At 43.5% G+C, this 23,180-nt stretch overlaps 1 protein-coding gene across 1 annotated transcript in view; it reads left to right on the top strand.

Annotated features, from left to right (window-relative positions):
* The window catches only part of LOC131686951 (probable E3 ubiquitin-protein ligase HERC2), a 48,383-nt gene that overhangs the window by 21,595 nt on the left and 3,608 nt on the right, over window positions 1–23,180 (top strand). The window contains exons 9-13 of the mRNA XM_058970983.1: window positions 31–222; window positions 285–600; window positions 12,478–15,322; window positions 15,381–15,578; window positions 15,645–16,113. Coding sequence (XP_058826966.1) covers window positions 31–222; window positions 285–600; window positions 12,478–15,322; window positions 15,381–15,578; window positions 15,645–16,113 — 4,020 coding nt within the window. The remainder of the gene's footprint in view (window positions 1–30; window positions 223–284; window positions 601–12,477; window positions 15,323–15,380; window positions 15,579–15,644; window positions 16,114–23,180) is intronic.

The following is a 23,180-nucleotide window of genomic DNA, read 5'->3' as shown; positions in this document are numbered from 1 at the left end:
TGAGTTGATTATTGAACCGGCTGTTTTCAGTCTAATGACATCAACGACTGCGACATTCCGATTGTGTCTGGCATGAACAACACCTTAAGCGCTTACCGTAGTCTCACTGGATCTCTTTCGCTGTCAGCGTCAATTTCAAGCTGTAACGCCACACAGAGGCACTCGAAAATGTCGGCGAGTGCTATGTCCGTTATGGCTGCCACTATGACCCATCACGATGAGGTAAATGTTCTCTGAGTATTTTGGATCCAATGACATTTAGTTTATAATTTGTTTTTATCTAGATAATGAACGAAGTGCCCATAGCCCATGGTTTAGATGATTTCACCGTTTTGCTTGGAGAGTCTGAGGCAAAACATTTGATTGAATTGCTGAAACTGAGTGTAAGTGGACGGACTGGACCAGCGAAAACTTCTGAAACCATTGCGAGCACATTAATCGCGCTGGCCAGGAGTAATACGACGATATCCAATATGCTCATCGAGACATGCATCACAGAGCTGGAAGACCTGTGCACCTCTAGGCATTCACTAGGGAAACTACCGAAACCGGTAGTTCAGGAAACGAGCCATCCGTATATTGATGACATAACACTTGTTGGTAAGTATTCGCGCTCGGGGGTGGGCGTAGCATAGCTGGTAAATCGATTGCCTTGTACGCAGCGCACCTGGGTTCGAGTCCCGACCCCGCACATAGGGTTAGAAATTTTTCATAAGAGATTTTTCTAACCCGAAGAGGCGAATGACCTTAAGGTTAAAACCTCTATAATCTAAATTAAAAAAAAGTATTCGCTGTCTACGAAATGATTGCACAACATAAAAACAACTTCGTCAAAAATAGTCACGTTGGTTCTATTCGCTTGGGGTGACTTACCGGAAGGTATGGTAATAATCTGATATGAAGCTAGTAAGGTCTCTGTTCCGGTCACATAAAACAACTCATTCCATTGCGCTTTCCCCAATCAGTCTAAGGCCGTGGTTTCCTTGGCTGTATCAAGAAGTTGTTCCCCAGTTCACCAGATCCATAGTTATTTGTCGCCAACCTCCCAGGGCACGAAGACTCAAAGTCCCCTACAATAAACAATCCACCTCTCTTGTGCATCTCTCCTCCTTGTACCTGTCGGATTAGTTTCGAGAATCACTTTTACCGGGTTCTAACGACATGCTCAACCCCCCGCAACCACCTAATTCCCGATGTACGCGCGATGGGTAGTTCTCAAGCAACTGTTGCAATTCGTGACTATTTTTTCTGCGAGGCATTGGGGATCGTCGGTTGCCTATTTATACTTCCGGCCATCATATCCAATTGAAGATACACCTACGTTGCGTTGTGACGATGATTTTGGCGGATTGCACACTGACTTCATCATGTATGACTGCTGATTATCTAATAAGAGTTGCTTAGGAAGTGGTAAGTAGGAATTCATACCAATCCGACCCATATTAAATCCTCAACACATGATAGCCATCATTGCCGGCCGCCCCCATCTCCATCGTTCACGGGGAAGGATAAAGGATAAGGTAGACGGGAAGTGTTGATGCTCCACCTACTTAACGGAAGGACGACGATTCATCAGACTATTCCATAGGTGTCGCGGAGTTGGTGGTTTGGAAGGGTATAAGGTCTAGGATTCGCTCCAAGCAAGCGATGCGACCTGTAAAGAATATTTTGTTATGTAGTTGTTTAGTTAGTCTTCGAGTACACGATCACTCGAAAAAGAAAAGATCTTGTTTAGTTTTTGGTTCTTTTTAAACTCTGGGCAGCCGGCTACCGTGAGTATCCTGTGTTTCCTAAACAAAAGCAATTTGAGCTCCACACAGCCGACCGTGAGAGTATTGCCTAGAAAAGCTAATCTTATCTGCGTAATTGGCCGGATCACTATCTATTGTAATAGTATTTAGACAGAATTTGCTACTTCTGCTCTACGATATATTTATTTGGTTGAAAACTACCGAGTGATAACACGTTATACAGACAGAGAGTTATGATAGCGCGAGATGTTATAAATCAAGGTATGTATTTCCTATTTTACGTATCGGATGATTTTTAAAATACACGTATACAAGCGATAAAAATGATCATTGAAGAGAAATACAAAGGATTATTAACCTAATACACGGGCTGGTTAGCAATAACGGAACTTGAAATTAAATTAATAAAAACAGACGCGGCGAATTTTCAGTTTGTATTGACCCACGATCATCGATACTAGTCAGATTAAAGTCTTGTTGCGCGCTGATTTCCGATCAAATATACATTTTTACGGTACTGTTTCCTTGATTATATTTGTTCGCACCCTCTCATTCTGCTACTATCGGCAGAAGGCTGATAGCACCTAGTCGTCGCCGGTCTAAGGACCAAATGTCCTCAATAGACTTAGACTCGCGTGGAGGCATGAGATAGGAGACTTGTAAGAACTAAAGAGATTTAAAAAAAAAAACAGAAACGACATGCTCCGTCCTGAATCCAAACTCAGCTATAAGCTTCTACAGCTGAATTGAAACTACAAACGGAACATGGCGCCTCTTTGCCATTCCAATCCCTTTAGTGAAGACTATGCTATTTCACCGTTTGACGACCCATATCCAATTGAAGATACACCTGGTTCAGAAAGCGCACTAATGACCCGGCAATCTTTTTTCATAGAATTGTCTGCTCAGGAAATCATATTTCGTAGCCACATATACCGTGTGATGCCCGTGATAGGTGGAGAAAACGAGGAAAAGGGTGGAGGCGCAGTGGGTACAAGGCCAAGTGCTCCCTGGTTGGTACCAAATTAGAAGCAAGGGGAAAGTCTAAGGGTTATACTCGGAGTCTGGAAGGAGTTCATTACTCTGCTATTTGAGGTTTTAACTTAGAGCTATATTAACCCGGGTCCTATCTGGGCTGCTGCTAAAGTAGGATCTGGCGGCGTTTGTGGGTCAAAACCTGCCTCAATGGCCACGGACGAAAACGACATTCGTAACATAGCAAATTTATGGTGTATATTATTTTTAACACCAATTAAATTTAAATAATTTCTCATTCTTCTGTTTTAGACATCACAGATGGTAAAAAGATTTTTTTGATGGAAACACAGATTTCAATGTGGCATTACTACTGCTAGCTGCTCGTAGTCGAGCAAACTGGACGATGTTTCGTAAAGCGTCGGCCTCTCACTGCGAGTTTTCTGTACGCTCGGCTGTCACTGCTTGGCTAAATATTAGACGTTTAAGACGACATGTTCAGACATGCACAGTTTTTGAGCGGAATACGTTGATAGACAAAAATTCAGTAGTTTTAATTTGGGAAGCTTTGGACGCCAGAGCAACGCGTAAAATATCGCGATTGAATTTGCAAGAAAGATTCACAATGGAAACGCAAACGGTAATTGTGAACGAAGCAGTATTACTGGTATGCAAGGTACCAGGAGATGGAAACTACTGGTGTGTAAGGTGCCAGGCGATGCTTATTTGCACCGCTAGCCCATCAGGTTTGGAACTACTTCCCAAGTACGGAACACAACTAATCTTTCCAGAAAAGGTAATTATATTATTTAATTGTTTGGCAACTTAACCTTTGCGATCATTCACTGTATAACAGATAAGCATACTAATGCCCCAGCAGCTAATCGACCACTACTTAAATCAACTTACAACGCGACGATTTTGGATTGGTGAGGAAATCATAAGAGCGGCCAAAAACTTCGGGTACGGGATAATATAACAATAGGAAACCTGAAAACAGATGTTCGTTTCCAGAAACAACGAGAGGCATCAACACAAATAGTGGCTCTACAGGCTCGTTTCCGATAACATCGTTGTCGCCAGGTCCAAATCCGGATCCGGACTATTCACCACCAATGAACAATCCACAACCACTCGAGCACATTATCCCCACGAATCGTTGGCCAGCTGATGTGGATTCACACGAAGTAACCCAATATGACGATATTCAAGAACCTACACTACCACCCATAAGCATAACGAATAGCTTTGTTATGGGAACATGAAATGTAGATAGATTCTCCCAAGAAAACGACTGAGCACTGATAGACCAATTTCTACGATCGAACAGAGTAGCTGCGGCATACCTGCAAGAAACGCAGATGATAACATGTACAACAAGCACATCATCATTTCAATGGTACGACGTCAACAAACAACCAGGAAGCGCAAGGATGGGCAGTAGAATGGCCATTGCAGTCTAAAGCAACCTATCTCACAACCTTAAATTTATACGGATATCAGACAACGCATGTGCCGTGTTCCTACCAGTGATAGGAGAACAACTAATCATAGTCTAGCTACACCCGATCATCGTGTGTCAAGCAAACCCTGAATACAACATCCTACATACATTTCTACGTCGCCTCTCATTACGCCAACGGTCAAACATATTCACGGGACACTTCAATGCACATGTCGGCTACAGGGATTTACACCCCGCCGATCGGACAAAGGTCGGAAAATATCTATACCATCCATGGAGTAACGCGAATGGAGACGGACTTAAAGACATCTTACTTGGTTACGATCTTGCACTATGCAGTTCATTCCCACCGTTTTACGCACATGGAACCGTGGTAATAAATGCTCACAGATAGATCACATAGCTATTCCCCGCATCTCCCCATTCCAGAAACCAAAATATAAATGCCTCGACGGATTTTCAGACCATCGCAAGCTAACACTAGCAGTACGTCATCGTCCTTCCAATAATGCAGTAGAAGGAAGCAAGCAACAGTCTAACCAACAATTCAGCATGAAAGACACTGTTACCACTGTTAACAACTGACCCAGAAGCAAAAGATTGCTATGGTGAGGTACTGAGCAACAAGCATGAATGTCTCAATGGATTCAAAGGAACACCTCTACACGATCAAAGGAACACCACAATCCTACACTCAAGAGTAAGTACTTGAAAGCCAGCAAAGCAAAAATTCTAGCATATGAAGAGCACCAGAAAGAGAAAATTATCCAGTTTTTCAAAAACCTGGAAAACTATTCAGTATTAGACAGGGTTCGTCTAACATTCAAATATCTGAAGCGCAAGCGCCGCCAAGCAACGAAAAGTTTTGCAACATATATCATCATTCGTAGCTGGGAGAAGAAACTACTGGCTAGTGCGGACCCGATCGAAGTGACTCTATTACCAGAGCCAACGGCACCACCGGCAGAATCAGGTTCAACGCATCCAGTGTATCTTCATGATGTTGCGTAATAGTCCAGCAGAGCGATAGGAACAGATGGAGTACGCCCAGAACCAATCAAATATGAACCCAAAAACCTACAGCAAGAAACACAAGCTGCTACAATGGAAAAATAATGAAGTTCCTTCCCAAATGACGGAATCTGTACATGTGCCAATTCCAAAGATTCTAAGACCAAAGGGGTAGAGGAATACAGAAGAACAACATAATCCCTGGTAATCTACGCAATTTACTCCAGGTATTGGAACAACTCGAGCTCGGAGGTGTGGACAACTATTCGTCTATCAACATATATCATATATTATGTCACTGGATATACGGCAGGCTTTCGACACCATTGACCTGAGAGCACACTAATGAGATTAAGAGACCCTGCATACGTAATAAATCGCATAGTTTTCGCCTGCTTAACCGAGCAGACCCGTCTACAATGGGTTTGGCCAAAGAACAGAGATTTACAACAAAGTCCGAGGAATCAAACATCAACATCTCTCACCCAAAACTGTTTTTATACCATCTCGACTAAGCACTTAAACGCTTGCAGGAAATGATATCGGAACTATTTGGGGCCCACGAAAACAGGATCAAATCTCCGTGCCTAAGGGTGTATGCCGACATCATCGTGATGGTAGTAACGGACCTATTGCAAATTCCACAACTACTTAACCTGATAGGGCCTTGTTTGAAGGATTATGGTCTGGAGTTAAACGTGAAAAAACAGAAATACTTATCCGTGTCCCATCCCAACCAGAAATAAATGAACTTGATCATGAAAGATTATTTGGAAATTACAAACAACGCGTGGTGTCAAAACATCGACATTTCGATGCTTACATGACCAGCACTCTAAATCGTCGGGAAACGGTATCAGACCGCGTTCAAAAAGCATTTCCAGCAAAGCAAATTCAATTGCATCGTTTGTAAGAACGTTAAGGCTTCGATGCAAAACTTCCCGTAAGATATGCCATGCAGTGATAACCCTGATATGCCTTAAAGGTATCCACGTTAAACAAGCACAACAGAACCGATTACGCGTTATGGACCTAAAAATTGTATCAGGATTGTACCACGGCTCACGCAATGACTCACGAACAGCACCAAGCATATTTAACGGCTTCGGACATGGAAGCAATCCTGGAAGGTCGTACAATATAACGGAAAATAAAAATGGCGCGACTCTTATAATGGGCACACATACAACGAATGGAAGAAAGAGAAATAAAAAAGCTTGCGGCCGAGTATCAGATACGAACTCGGTCGACTGTCCAACATTGGAACACCTGCGTAGAATAGGATATGGCTTGCATCAATCTATCGGCGGCCTACCTGAGGGAGTAAGTAGAGGACCGTGAAAGATTCAGGGCCTTTGTAGGTCGCATGCTATTCCAAAAACTGTGTGAGGAACCCACATAAGATGAAGACGTAGACGATATCCCAGAATTTCCTTGAAGAACATGACAGCGTAGAGAACTTTAGAGGATTCGAGGAATCGGATGACTAATTAACAAATGATAATAAAAACAATTTATCCGCATTCACGAGACCCAGCAACATATAAATCCAATTACGAACACCAGTCTACCAGGGTGCGGGCTGAGAAATTACAATGATACTTGGAGAAGTGGGAGCACGTCGTTTGGCATAAGTTCGTTTGGCATAAGTTCATTTGGCATAAGTTCATTTGGCATAATGTTCATTTGGCATAACCGTAGGTGACACATACGGTCGTTTGGCATAATGTTCATTTGGCATAATGGTCATTTGGCATAATGGTCATTTGGCATAATGGTCATTTGGCATAATGGTCGTTTGGCATGATGGTCATTTGGCATAATTTGAAATATACATTGAAATCTCTGTTATATTAGGCGTTGACGATGCCTAATGTGGCTACGCCACATCGCTTTAAACGTGGTGCTGTCCGACATCGCTCCGCTCCGTCGGACTTAAACTAGCTGATAGCCCCTATGTTTAAGTAATCCGGGCAAACGAGTGGATCACAGATTCGCTTGCAAGGAGCTGCCGTTCCGACGGGGGTATACAGATTCAAAGAACTGCTCATGTTTGAAAGAAGGAGTCAACTCCTAAGTTTAAGTAACATGAGCAGTTATTTGAATCTGTATACCCCCGTCGGAACGGCAGCCCCTTGCAAGCGAATCTGTGATCCACTCGTTTGCCCGGATTACTTAAACTTAGGAGTTGACTCCTTCTTTCAAACATGAGCAGTTCTTTGAATCTGTATACCCCCGTCGGAATGGCAGCCCCTTGCAAGCGAATCTGTGATCCACTCGTTTGCCCGGATTACTTAAACTTAGGAGTTGACTCCTTCTTTCAAACATGAGCAGTTATTTGAATCTGTATACCCCCGTCGGAACGGCAGCCCCTTGCAAGCGAATCTGTGATCCACTCGTTTGCCCGGATTACTTAAACTTAGGAGTTGACTCCTTCTTTCAAACATGAGCAGTTATTTGAATCTGTATATCCCCGTCGGAACGGCAGCCCCTTGCAAGCGAATCTGTGATCCACTCGTTTGCCCGGATTACTTAAACTTAGGAGTTGACTCCTTCTTTCAAACATGAGCAGTTCTTTGAATCTGTATACCCCCGTCGGAACGGCAGCCCCTTGCAAGCAAATATGTGATCCACTCGTTTGCCCGGATTACTTAAGCATAGGGGCTATCAGCTAGTTTAAGCACAGACTAACAGACATAACACTATGAGGGAATTCCCTCAAAAAACAGCGATCCGACAATTTTCCCAGAACATTAGCTCCACCTTTTATTCACAGTCCCAAACACTCATTTACTAGTGGGTTACCCCTCAGGTTTGGGGACAATTTTTCACTAGTGGTCTATCCCCCATATGCTTGTTCATATGTCAGTGGCGCCATAATTTCAAATGTGGCCACAGTCCCAACTACAAATATATTTAAAAGGACTGTTAAAGCGGGCGAAGCTTTGTTTTTGAGTGTTATGTCTGTTAGTCTGTGGTTTAAGTCCGACGGAGCGGAGCGATGTCGGACAGCACCACGTTTAAAGCGATGTGGCGTAGCCACATTAGGCATCGCCAACGCCTAATATAACAGAGATTTCAATGTATATTTCAAATTATGCCAAACGACCATTATGCCAAATGACCATTATGCCAAACGACCATTATGCCAAATGACCATTATGCCAAATGAACATTATGCCAAACGACCGTATGTGTCACCTACGGTTATGCCAAATGAACATTATGCCAAATGAACTTATGCCAAATGAACTTATGCCAAATGAACTTATGCCAAACGAACTTATGCCAAACGACGTGCTCCCTGGAGAGGGAGCACGTCGTTTGGCATAAGTTCGTTTGGCATAAGTTCATTTGGCATAAGTTCATTTGGCATAATGTTCATTTGGCATAACCGTAGGTGACACATACGGTCGTTTGGCATAATGTTCATTTGGCATAATGGTCATTTGGCATAATGGTCATTTGGCATAATGGTCATTTGGCATAATGGTCGTTTGGCATGATGGTCATTTGGCATAATGGTCGTTTGGCATAATTTGAAATATACATTGAAATCTCTGTTATATTAGGCGTTGACGATGCCTAATGTGGCTACGCCACATCGCTTTAAACGTGGTGCTGTCCGACATCGCTCCGCTCCGTCGGACTTAAACTAGCTGATAGCCCCTATGTTTAAGTAATCCGGGCAAACGAGTGGATCACAGATTCGCTTGCAAGGAGCTGCCGTTCGGACGGGGGTATACAGATTCAAAGAACTGCTCATGTTTGAAAGAAGGAGTCAACTCCTAAGTTTAAGTAACATGAGCAGTTATTTGAATCTGTATACCCCCGTCGGAACGGCAGCCCCTTGCAAGCGAATCTGTGATCCACTCGTTTGCCCGGATTACTTAAACTTAGGAGTTGACTCCTTCTTTCAAACATGAGCAGTTCTTTGAATCTGTATACCCCCGTCGGAATGGCAGCCCCTTGCAAGCGAATCTGTGATCCACTCGTTTGCCCGGATTACTTAAACTTAGGAGTTGACTCCTTCTTTCAAACATGAGCAGTTATTTGAATCTGTATACCCCCGTCGGAACGGCAGCCCCTTGCAAGCGAATCTGTGATCCACTCGTTTGCCCGGATTACTTAAACTTAGGAGTTGACTCCTTCTTTCAAACATGAGCAGTTATTTGAATCTGTATACCCCCGTCGGAACGGCAGCCCCTTGCAAGCGAATCTGTGATCCACTCGTTTGCCCGGATTACTTAAACTTAGGAGTTGACTCCTTCTTTCAAACATGAGCAGTTCTTTGAATCTGTATACCCCCGTCGGAACGGCAGCCCCTTGCAAGCAAATATGTGATCCACTCGTTTGCCCGGATTACTTAAGCATAGGGGCTATCAGCTAGTTTAAGCACAGACTAACAGACATAACACTATGAGGGAATTCCCTCAAAAAACAGCGATCCGACAATTTTCCCAGAACATTAGCTCCACCTTTTATTCACAGTCCCAAACACTCATTTACTAGTGGGTTACCCCTCAGGTTTGGGGACAATTTTTCACTAGTGGTCTATCCCCCATATGCTTGTTCATATGTCAGTGGCGCCATAATTTCAAATGTGGCCACAGTCCCAACTACAAATATATTTAAAAGGACTGTTAAAGCGGGCGAAGCTTTGTTTTTGAGTGTTATGTCTGTTAGTCTGTGGTTTAAGTCCGACGGAGCGGAGCGATGTCGGACAGCACCACGTTTAAAGCGATGTGGCGTAGCCACATTAGGCATCGCCAACGCCTAATATAACAGAGATTTCAATGTATATTTCAAATTATGCCAAACGACCATTATGCCAAATGACCATTATGCCAAACGACCATTATGCCAAATGAACATTATGCCAAACGACCGTATGTGTCACCTACGGTTATGCCAAATGAACATTATGCCAAATGAACTTATGCCAAATGAACTTATGCCAAACGAACTTATGCCAAACGACGTGCTCCCTGGAGAGGGAGCACGTCGTTTGGCATAAGTTCGTTTGGCATAAGTTCATTTGGCATAAGTTCATTTGGCATAATGTTCATTTGGCATAACCGTAGGTGACACATACGGTCGTTTGGCATAATGTTCATTTGGCATAATGGTCGTTTGGCATAATTTGAAATATACATTGAAATCTCTGTTATATTAGGCGTTGACGATGCCTAATGTGGCTACGCCACATCGCTTTAAACGTGGTGCTGTCCGACATCGCTCCGCTCCGTCGGACTTAAACTAGCTGATAGCCCCTATGTTTAAGTAATCCGGGCAAACGAGTGGATCACAGATTCGCTTGCAAGGAGCTGCCGTTCCGACGGGGGTATACAGATTCAAAGAACTGCTCATGTTTGAAAGAAGGAGTCAACTCCTAAGTTTAAGTAACATGAGCAGTTATTTGAATCTGTATACCCCCGTCGGAACGGCAGCCCCTTGCAAGCGAATCTGTGATCCACTCGTTTGCCCGGATTACTTAAACTTAGGAGTTGACTCCTTCTTTCAAACATGAGCAGTTCTTTGAATCTGTATACCCCCGTCGGAACGGCAGCCCCTTGCAAGCGAATCTGTGATCCACTCGTTTGCCCGGATTACTTAAACTTAGGAGTTGACTCCTTCTTTCAAACATGAGCAGTTATTTGAATCTGTATACCCCCGTCGGAACGGCAGCCCCTTGCAAGCGAATCTGTGATCCACTCGTTTGCCCGGATTACTTAAACTTAGGAGTTGACTCCTTCTTTCAAACATGAGCAGTTCTTTGAATCTGTATACCCCCGTCGGAACGGCAGCCCCTTGCAAGCAAATATGTGATCCACTCGTTTGCCCGGATTACTTAAGCATAGGGGCTATCAGCTAGTTTAAGCACAGACTAACAGACATAACACTATGAGGGAATTCCCTCAAAAAACAGCGATCCGACAATTTTCCCAGAACATTAGCTCCACCTTTTATTCACAGTCCCAAACACTCATTTACTAGTGGGTTACCCCTCAGGTTTGGGGACAATTTTTCACTAGTGGTCTATCCCCCATATGCTTGTTCATATGTCAGTGGCGCCATAATTTCAAATGTGGCCACAGTCCCAACTACAAATATATTTAAAAGGACTGTTAAAGCGGGCGAAGCTTTGTTTTTGAGTGTTATGTCTGTTAGTCTGTGGTTTAAGTCCGACGGAGCGGAGCGATGTCGGACAGCACCACGTTTAAAGCGATGTGGCGTAGCCACATTAGGCATCGCCAACGCCTAATATAACAGAGATTTCAATGTATATTTCAAATTATGCCAAACGACCATTATGCCAAATGACCATTATGCCAAACGACCATTATGCCAAATGACCATTATGCCAAATGAACATTATGCCAAACGACCGTATGTGTCACCTGCGGTTATGCCAATTGCCAAATGAACATTATGCCAAATGAACTTATGCCAAATGAACTTATGCCAAACGAACTTATGCCAAACGACGTGCTCCCTGGAGAAGTGTATTTTGGATTTTTTTTCTGCGAGACATTGTTAAGTAATGGCACCAAACAAACAATATTCCATAACGAACATCAGGTAACATCAATGACAGCGCAGTGAGATTAAGGCCAAGTTCCTTCTGGGTTGTGCAAAACTGAAAAGCAACATCAATTTATGTACAGAGAACAGACGTCCATCTCAAGAGTAAAAGTTAAGTAAAAAATTTACTCATCCAGACAGTGGACCACACAATTGTTGTCCAAGTGACAGTCATAATTTCTATTGGGATAGTAACATATTAAAGTTTTAAATTATATATTATAATAACTGGTAGAGTTTACTTAATAGTTAATTAATCCGCTTCAGACCTAGGGGACCTAAAAGGAGATCAGGAAGACGACAGAAAGCGGAATCAATGCGCAGTTTTAGTTGCATTACTGACGACTTAGCACGCGTTGTTACGAGCAGAATACTAGACAAAATAGAGGACTTGACGTTACTCACTTCGAGACAAACAGGCGCAAAATCTAGTACTCCTCCTTTTCTATTTATTTTTGTTAACGTGACTTTAAATTATTTTCATTCGTTACGCAATACTCCTCCCGAGGACCGGTGTTTACTTGGTAAACAGTCGCTTTGAATTTATTCTAATAATACTTTCAAAAAATACCACAGATCAGTAATGAAGTTTATGAAGCAACCAGTTTACGGATCTTCCTGTAAATCACTGATTCTATTGTATGTAATGCAATCATTTCGTGGATAGACAACGATTCTTTTTTCTTTAAGGTCACGTCAAGATTCCCGGAGCGGACTCGCTGCGCATCGAGTTCGACAGCCAATGCTCAACGGAGCGTCGAAACGATCCACTGATCATCATAGACGGTGCGGGGCGCGTTGTTGCCACCCGATCCGGTCGTGAGTGGGCTCAATGGGCTCCGGAGATACGAATTCCTGGCGATGAAATGCGCTGGAAATTTACCAGTGACAACTCCGTCAATGGATGGGGATGGCGTTTCTTTGTACATGCTATTATGCCCGAATCTTACTTGCAGGAGTTGGGTTCTGATCGAACCGTACTTTCGCAACCGTCTATTGCCATGGTGATGGCGTTGCTTGATTCCACGCTTGTTCCTCATGGAGGAAACACGCTGATTCGCCTAGCGGCAGCTTTATCTCAGTGTGCGCAGCTAAGCTCTCTCACGGTTGTTCAACGGATCTGGTCCCTTAGAAAAATGCACCAATATCTGACAGCGAAAGATGCCCCACGCGTTCTCGAACCTGCCATGGTCGAAATCCTAAGCCCTCTGATTCCAATCATTCTTCGACAGTATGAATATGAAGAGCCACAGGTTCGGAGCGGCCTTCATCTGATGCATTCGGAGTATTTTAAGACGTTGGTTGCATTGGCGTGTGACATGCAACTGGATTCGTTGTTACCTCATGGAGACGCTCATAAGTGGGCATGGTTTCGTCGGTACTGTTCAGCGGTACGAGTAGCTCAGTCACTCATTCGGAGAGTGACACTTCCACCTACTTTCACGTTGGAAGTGCGCAAAAAACTGATAGAAATTGCATCCCCTGCAGCAAACCCCGTACTACAAACAACCGGCAACACCAGTCTTACAAGCAGTAACTGTTCCTTAATACAACATACATCCAGTGCGTCAAGTCTTAGTCAACATGGATTCGATCTGGTAGGATCCCTACACGGAAGCGAGATAGAATCAATTGATACATCCAAATATCTACACGAAGATCACAACTATTTCACTCCACAGTATGACTCCCAGTTGTTGCAATGGTTTAACCGGAGACCAGAGGATTGGGCATTTTCGTGGGGTGGGGCCAGTACGATCTTCGGCTGGGGTCATAATCATCGTGGTCAACTTGGTGGATTGGATGGGAGTCGCATCAAAATGCCGACGCCTTGTGAAGCATTGAGTTTGTTGCGGCCTATTCAGATTGCCGGTGGAGAACAAACTTTGTATGCTGTTACACCCGATGGAAAGTTATACGCTACTGGATACGGAGCCGGAGGTCGATTAGGAATAGGAGGAACAGATTCAGTATCGACGCCTACGTTGGTGGAGTCTCTGCAGCATGTTATCATCAAAAAGGTTGCTGTAAATTCTGGAGGGAAACATTGCTTGGCACTGTCGTCCGATGGAGAGGTGTTTTCCTGGGGAGAAGGAGAAGATGGCAAGCTGGGTCATGGAAATCGGGATAGCTATGATCGACCGAAGTTAATCGAAGCTCTCTCCGGGATCGGAGTTGTGGATATTGCATGTGGGAGCGCACATTCAGCTTGTATAACTTCACAAGGTCATGTACTAACCTGGGGAAAGGGAAGATATGGTCGATTGGGACACGGTGATTCAGAAGATCAATTACAGCCAAAGTTGGTGGAAGCGTTGCTGGGATACCGAGCCATTGATATAGCTTGCGGATCGGGCGATGCGCAAACCTTATGTATTACGGATGATGATAACGTATGGAGTTGGGGTGATGGGGATTATGGCAAGCTGGGTAGAGGCGGTTCAGATGGATGCAAGATCCCTATGAAAATCGAGAGTTTGGCAGGGCTTGGTGTTGTTAAAGTGGAGTGCGGGTCACAATTCTCCGTTGCCTTGACACGATCGGGTAGCGTTTACACTTGGGGTAAAGGTGACTATCACCGGTTGGGTCACGGAAACACCGATCACGTGCGTCGTCCGAAGAAGGTAGCTGCCCTGCAAGGAAAGAAGATCATATCCATTGCAACGGGATCGCTTCATTGTGTTGCTTGTAGTGATTCGGGAGAAGTTTTCACCTGGGGTGACAACGACGAGGGACAGCTTGGGGATGGCACGGTCACAGCCATTCAACGACCTCGGCTTGTCCAGTCTCTGCAAGGCAAACACATCGTCAAGGTTATTTGCGGTTCGGCTCACACGTTAGCATTGTCGACATATCAACTTAGCGAAGCCGTCCGTCCTCCGCCCTCTCCACCGTTGGAATATGATCTCGTTCGAGATATTGCTCCGGAAGTTCTTCACGCTCGGCTCGTACTACTCCATCATTTCTCCGAGCTTATCTGCCCTTGCCTCTCGATGCTCCCTATTTCCGGTGAACTATCTCTCGGTGCTTTGAAGGACATACTGGTATACTCGATCAAGGAAGCTGGCTTCCGGAAGGTCATACAAACAACAATGGTGCGCGACAAACCGCACGGACCGGTTATCGAGCTAAACCGAATTCAGGTCAAACGGTCGAGGATGCGATCAGGTAACGGACTTGCCGGAGTTGATGGAATGAAAAGTGTGTTTGGTCAGATGGTTCAGAAGTTGCCGTTGCTCACCCAGGAGGCTCTGTCAATGCCACATCGAGTGTGGAAGGTCAAATTTGTTGGTGAGAGTGTAGATGATTGCGGCGGAGGGTTCAGTGAATCCATTGCGGAAATGTGCGATGAACTGCAAAACGGAAGCGTCCCGCTTTTGATTCAGACGCCCAACGGACGTGGGGAAGCTGGTGCTAATAGGGATTGTTTCTTACTGGATCCGACGTTGAATTCAGTGCTGCACATGAACATGCTAAGATTCCTCGGGGTGCTTATGGGTATTGCCGTTCGAACCGGATCACCGTTAAGTTTGAAGTAAGTATGGGTTTAAGGTGTTCTTTAATGTTTGGGTAATGAGAATGTTTTTCCCCAGCAGTTTGGCCGAACCTGTTTGGCGTCAACTTTGCGGAGAAACCTTACGCCCTTCTGATTTGACCGAGGTCGACAGAGATTACATTACCGGATTGTTGTACATCAGAGACATAGAAGATGATCCGAAGGCGTTTGCTTCCATGGAGCTACCATTCTCAACACCGTCGGCTAAGGGTCACGAGGTTCCTCTCTCCACTAGGTATGTTCGGTCTGTAATAAGTACAACAAAACACAGAGTGTTGACGGATTATTTTTCCATTTACAGATTCACTAAAATCACCCCCGACAATCGGAAGGAATACGTCAAACTGGCACTGCACTATCGCATCCACGAATTCGATGAACAGGTCAAAGCCGTCCGGGACGGTATGTCCAAGGTCATTCCGGTGCCACTGCTCTCGCTATTTTCCGCCGTCGAACTACAGGCCATGGTGTGTGGGTCTCCGGACATTCCACTCTGTCTGCTGAAAACCGTTGCCACGTACAAGGGTGTGGAATCCACTGCTCCGCTGGTCGGTTGGTTCTGGGAGGTGATGGAAGAGTTCACCAACCAGGAGCGTTCGCTATTTCTACGGTTCGTTTGGGGACGAACGCGACTACCGCGTACCATCGCCGATTTCCGTGGGCGTGATTTCGTGCTACAGGTGCTGGACAAGTACAACCCGCCGGATCATTTCCTGCCGGAGAGCTACACCTGCTTCTTTCTGCTGAAGATGCCACGATATTCGTGCAAGGTGAGTTTTATTTTTATTCCTTCCAAAGGCGGACGTATGTTTTCTTTCAATGCGTACAAAAGGTTGTAGATTTAGGATTGATCACAGCTTTTTCTGAACAATTCAATGTCAATTGTAGATGTTTTGTAGAAAAGTAATAATCAGCCGGTAGGTAATGTAGGTGGTCATCGAGATAAACTAAATTTATCGCCCGGAATACGAAGGACGTAAAGACAGATGGTGGAAGTTCAAGTGTATCTTGAAGAAATCGGTGGACACATTAGTACTGCGGAATTACTGGAGATAAAACGATGACGGGATAAAGCATACGAAGCGTATCGACAGCAGAACTCAAATTTCGCATAGACCGTTTACAAAGTGTATCGCAATGAGTATTCGTGTACCCGGCGTCAAAGTCAAATGGAGTATGTATGTGCCACGTAATATTAATGAGCAAAAAAGTAACAGTAAAGAATTATGGAGGATTTTGATGCAGCGGAGTCCCAATTAGGTCAGACCGGACTAAGTGACAATTTATTGATTTCAAGAAAAACGAGTTTAAAGTTTAAATCGCAGCACCCTTTACACTATAATTGGAAATTGATTTTCGCCTTAAATCTTGCTTATTGTTACATATTTCAAATCTGGCAAAAGTCGAAAATAGCTGAAGAAATCCTTTATTAAGTGCTATCATTATCTCATTTTTTGATGTTTTGCGACTTAGTCCGGTCTGACTTAACACCGACCAATTGATTAGTGGAATGTCCACGAACCAGCGTTTTGAGCATTTTGAACCCACAACATAGCAAAAGCTAAGGTCACCTATTTGGGCATTGGATGCAAAGATCGGTTCGGCACAGTTTCGTGGTAAAAATGGATCAAACGTGAAAATTTTCATCCCGGTGTTAAACTTTATTTTTTCGAGATTCAGCGATTGAAGATATATCCCCGACTATCCCCGTAATATAGTAAAAATAGAGCAACTGAAAAAAAAATGAAGAGAGATAACGTAACAAAACTACGATGAGCGAGTTCTTACGTTACGCAAGCGAAAACAACGGCCATCCCGAAAAATTCACAGAATGTACCTAACACTCCTGAGGAAAACAGGCTCACTCATATGGAGCAGCGCAAAAAAAAGTGCCACCCGATGGCACAAAAAAATAAAAGTGACCAAACACACGAGATTCTACTGGAACAGATCGATACACAATTGAATCAGCCTAGACACCCAGTCCAAATAGGCAGGCTCCTTTCCGCGGCCAGCTTCAAAGAGTTTGTCGAAACAACGAAAATCGGTAAATTCCGTTACAAAGTAGCAACAAACCTCAAAATCTTTTCACATACAATCGCATTGGGTTCCATTGGATCTAAAGAAGGAGGAAACAATTAACAACATTGAAGCGGAATCAGAGATTCTTAAAATCGAAAGAATCAAGCGAAAGGACAAGGATTGAAATCTAGTACACATACACAGTTTGAAAATGATGCTAAAAGGCCAGAAGGTCGCTGGCAAGGTCACCATATATGGCTGCAATTTCAAAGCAGAAATCTATGTGTTCCTGATCAGACAATGCACAATGTATTGGAGATTCGGACACAGCACCAAATTCTGTATAGCCAAAAGAAGATGTGAACAATGCGGTGGAGACCACGAAGTAAACGACTGCAAAAAACCGCAAAATGCCCAAACTGCAAACGTTCCAATAACACAAGCGCCAACGAATGTCCGGAAAAACGCAGAAGGCAGCAAATACTACAGGAGATGAGAATAAATCAAATAAAATATACAGAGGCGGAACAGAACTTCCCAAGACTAGCCAACCAATTCAGCACCCTTGACGAAGACGAAGCATACCCCTTCCTCGACGACATTCCACCTAGTAACTACAACGGTTGTGTTCCATCCGTCACAGCATATACTGTTTCCTCTTTGCGCAACGATAATTGAGCGGTGTCGCACTACACTGTTCATGTATCAGCGTAGCTGTATTAATGTATTGATGTATTATTAATGAGGTGACTTATTTCCTTCCTGCTAGCATATAAATTTGCGCTGCAAAGCAGCAACAGTTTCAGTTCAATTTCAACCACGAAGCAGCAGCAACCTAATAAAGGAGTAAAATTAGTGTCATCGAAACAAGGTTTTTCATTTAGTTTTTATACGCCACCAGTCAGCGTCATTCGTTCGAGCATCGCCGGAACGGTCCTCAAGTGGCCATTGCGATTGCTCTCAAACATACAGTCCACCCGGAAGGAAAAAGAATCCCAGCTGAAGTCCGCGAAGAACCCAGAGAATTTTTTAACGTGACTCAGCCCTCCACGTTCCACTAACGTTCCTCCAGTCGGAACAGGTTGCTTCACTCACAGCCAACGAACTTCACCGATCAGCCCGCAATATGAGCCAAATCCAGGACCGAAGGAAAAGAGTTCGAACGCTGCATCCATAATTTTAGACAGGACTTTTTAGCGGAAGTAAGATCAAGCGAACAGCGAATTCGGCAATAAACATTGACAAACTTCTCAACGAGATTGGAGCAGATATACAAAATATCATCGACAAAAATGTAACCCATTAGCAAAACGGCAACGACAGAATCAACTAACAGCACCACAGTGGAGCGTAAATAGATCGCCATTCTGCAGCACAACGCCCTAAGCATCAGACCAATGGGCACAAGGAAAGAAATCAGCCAATTCATGGAAATTTGGCTAAAGAAAAACGAATCATTCACCCTAAAGCATTACACACGCGACTCGAGTCACAAAGAAGAAATACAGGCTATGGAAGAGTGGGTATTAGACTGGTAACAATTTTGACTTTTTTTTGGAACACTGCTAATTCGAATGGTAATTGGTAATGATAGTTATATACAAAATATGAGCTTTTTTCCGATAGCTCTAGTTCACCCACAAGAGGTTTCATGTTTCTATAGTAATATATATGGAAACTCGGAAATTTCACAGTAACTCTGCGTACGGCAGCGTAGTTTACTTTATAACGAATAGCTTTGATGAAGATCGCATTTCGATTGGAGGTTCTCCTAAAAAGTTATTTTGCTTTGAAGACCAACTGATTTTTTTTAAAATTACCTGTTCTGAGCATGTGCGAGAAAGAGAAGCAACACATAACTTTATATGAGAATATATTTTTACTGTAAAATCGGATCAATTTGTAGTCTTCGGCAATGTTGATCCTTACACCTTAAGCTATATATCTGCAGATTTTGGGATGCACAATATGATACTGGGATTTTGTACTAAATTTATTGTTTTAATTGCCTATTTTCATATATTTTCACATCCAAATTTGAAAACTCCTGTGTGAATAAGAGTTTTCGAAAAATGGTCATATTTGACAAGTGGTATGTGAAGCCAATTTCCATTTGATTTAAGGTTAGACAGAGAAAGGGTAAAATTCGCAAACGAAAAAAGCAGTACTGTAACAACATTCTACATACGCTGATTGATTTTTATGAAGATCTGACATACGGTGTGGAAAAAAAATTGCTTTTTTCGTTTGCGAATTTTGCGCATTCTCTGTCCAACTTTAACAGTGTTCCGAAAAAAAAAGTCAAAATTGTTGCTAGTGGGTATCCTCGTACATGAATCCATCGACTACATAACACTGGTCTAGGGAGACCTATTGCAACTAGATGCCATAGCTACTAAAATAACAAAAGGGTTCGGCCCAATCGCATTCATCTAGGTCAACGGGCCTCCAAATAGAATCAGATTCGGTGAACTCCGGGACAAAATCTCACAGCTTTTTGGAGTAATAGAAAGCCTACCGTGCGAAATATTTGTGGGAGGCGACTTGAACGCCCATCACAAAAACTAGGACTCGGTCTCCACGCAGTGCCCAAAAGGAATCCATCTGAACAGATTGATCGAGAAGTCAAAATTCATCCTTCTCAACGACGGAAGCTCAACATGCTTAACGACGCACGGACGAAACAGTTCGGCGGTGAGCATATCGATAGCTACACCAGGAATAGCTGTAAAACAGGTTGGAAAGCTTTAGAGCACGAGTTTGGCAGTATACATTTATCTATAGTAGTAAAAAAGAAACGAATTCCCGATAGTACCCGGAACCAAAACAAAAGTAAACACGAAAAAAGGGATAGAATTGCTAAACCAGATACAACCTCAATTCATCTACGATCCGCTTGAAATGCAGAACATCTTCTACGAGTGCATCGGAAAAGTTAAATACACAGTAAGAAACGAAAAAGGAATTACCTGAAAAGTGGTGGGCAGAAGAAATTAACGAAGCCTACAAAAAAAGGAAAAAACACTAGCGAAATACTTCATACTGCAGAAAGCGAGAGCATTGGTTAAAAGGCTAATCCGCAAAACAAAACGTGGATACTGCAAACAGCTCTCGGAAGCGATAGACGAGTCCACCCGGATCCGCCAATTGTGGAACATCGTTAAAGGGATAGACACAACGCTAACACAGCCAACAAATAAAAAGCTTGAATAAAGATTCAAGGAAGGGAACGGATCCCAAAAAATCAAGACAGAAACAAATCCGGACATGAACGGCTACGAAATGGCACTCACTGACACGGAACTAATTTTGCAACTTCGGAAGAGGAGTGACCACTCGGCTCCAGGCGGCATGTCCTACGTAATCTTGAAGGGGCTAAACCACGGACTACAACAAAAAATTTGCGAAATGATAAGCAGAGTTTTTGTCACAGAGGAAATCTCTGAAAAATTGAGAATAACGGACGTCAGATCAATCCACAAACCATAAATCCACCATCCAGCTTTAAAAAGACCAATCTCCCTTATGAATGTAAATCTTAAGCTCATAAATGCGGGGTTAAACGACCGACTGGCAGAAATCGCCGAAATTCAAGGTAGCTTCCCAAAACTCCTTCGGATACAGGAATAACTGCTCCGCAATAACATGTGTTAACTACCTAGTAAACAAAGTGAAGAAGTTACAAGAGGAGTGAAAAATAGGAATAGCCATCTTTCTCGACATGTCCCAAGCTTTTGATTCAGTCGAGCTCTAAACACTGTTAACCCCCTTAAAATCCCTAGAAATTCCGAACAAGATCCTCTCCTGGCTACACAGATACCTGCATCGAAGGCAGCGTCGAAATGGAGATTAGTCAAGGACTACCACAAGGCTGCCTGCTCTCACCGATCCTGTTTAATCTCAACACCACAACCCTGCACGACATTATGGAGGAGGGCTGCGAACTAATCCAGTTTGCAGACGATTTCGCGATACTGGTGGTAGGTGAGTCTTTGGACAACATTGAGGCATAAGCAAATCGAATATTTATGAAACTAAACGAAGGACTAAGCAAACGGAACCTAAAAACCTAACGCAAGCAAAACTGCAGAAATAGTCGGCTCTAAAAGGCACACTGAAGGACTAAGAGTTCGCTTGGGACGAGAAACAATCAAACTCAATAATACGCGTAAATATTTGGGAGTCATGCTCGATAGGCTTCTTGCCTATAGAAATCAGGAAATAGAAACAGCAACAGCCAGCCCAGAATCCCTTATCAAAATTGAAAATGCAATCGTGAGAAGCAAAATCGAGTATGGAGCCCAAATCTACGGTAGCGCGGCGAAATCCAACATCCAGAAACTTCAAACAATCCAAAGCGCTGCCCTAAGAACGGCAATTCGCTACCTGAAAACCACAACTATACACCTCATCGCGGAAACAGGGCAGCTGCCAGTCAAAGAGATCGCAAAAAGCACCTATCCCTAGTAACAGTAGAGGTTTTATGAAAGTTTTATAGCCACTCATAAAACTTAGATTGCACTTGTAGCATGCTATAAAACTTAAATTGTTACTTGGGATCGCACCAACCAGATCCAGCCATTCATCGAAAAGGCAATCAACCTAGAAAAAGGAAATGAATCTTTCCTGATGAGCACAGCCATCAAACATAACGACATTGTATCGCAGATACACCCAAAGGATGGGACGATATCCCGGTACATCAAAAGGGCCTATTTCGAACTAGCCACGGTAAACACCATCAAGCCGAATTTATTCGAAGGCCAGAAAGCAAAACAGGAGTGCAACCCCAAAGTTTGGAAACCACACTTCCTATCGGTAAGAGACAAGTACAAGAACTTCAATTTCCTATACACGGATGCATCAAAAACAACAACTGGAACTGGCATGGCGGTGTTCGATGAAACGGACACTCTACCCCCAACGGAGAACTTCTAGCTATCTCCAAAGCTGTAGACATTATATCGGAAAAGAACTACAAAAAAGTAGACTCTCAAGGATCATGCAAGATGCTACTGAACAGCAGCATAATACAAGAAAACTTCATAGCATGGCAAGTAATAAAAAGGCTGAAATTGATGCGAAACAAACCAATTATCGTCCAATGGATCCCGAGCCAGCAAGCGAACAAAGAAGCAGTAATCAGCGCCACTAAACCCCAAAAAGATTTCACTTGCTTTCCTCTCGCTGACGTCTACACTTTGGCAAAAAACGAAATCAAGGAAAGCTGGGCAAAAACCTACCAAAAATTATCCGAAGAAAAAGGAAAATGGCACTTCGAATTCATGAATGTATCCGGGAACAAAATTTGGAGCCATGCGCTGGACCTTTCTTCGGAAGAAAAAATCATCCTGCACCGGATCAAAACTGGTCATACCCTCACCAAAGAGCGCCTATACCATTGAGGATGGGAAAGCGACGAACTCTGCGATATTTGCGAGGAAACAGAAGACCTACAACACATTCTATACTTCTGCACAAAATAGAACAACTAAAGAGCGAATTAACCAATTCTAGAGTATATACTAAAAGAAGACATTGAAAGCGACTTGAAGGAATTAGTCCAGCACCTGAAGAAAATTAACATACATCTCTAACCACAAACAACTAGACCAACGCAACATATACCAACAACCCAAGCACACTCCCACCAATGCATACCCAGACTATAAACGGTGAGATGGACCGTGAAAGGTCTTAGCCGACACAGCAAAGGAAAAAAACACCAATTCGGATGGCATTAGCTCCAGAGTGTTAAGAGATCCGCTTGACTGTATTGGAAATGTGCGACTAGACGCGATTAAAGAGACACTAA

This window comes from Topomyia yanbarensis, chromosome 3 (assembly GCF_030247195.1).
Source record: "Topomyia yanbarensis strain Yona2022 chromosome 3, ASM3024719v1, whole genome shotgun sequence".
Taxonomy (NCBI): domain Eukaryota; kingdom Metazoa; phylum Arthropoda; class Insecta; order Diptera; family Culicidae; genus Topomyia; species Topomyia yanbarensis.
This window is presented reverse-complemented; position numbering and strand designations above follow the sequence as displayed.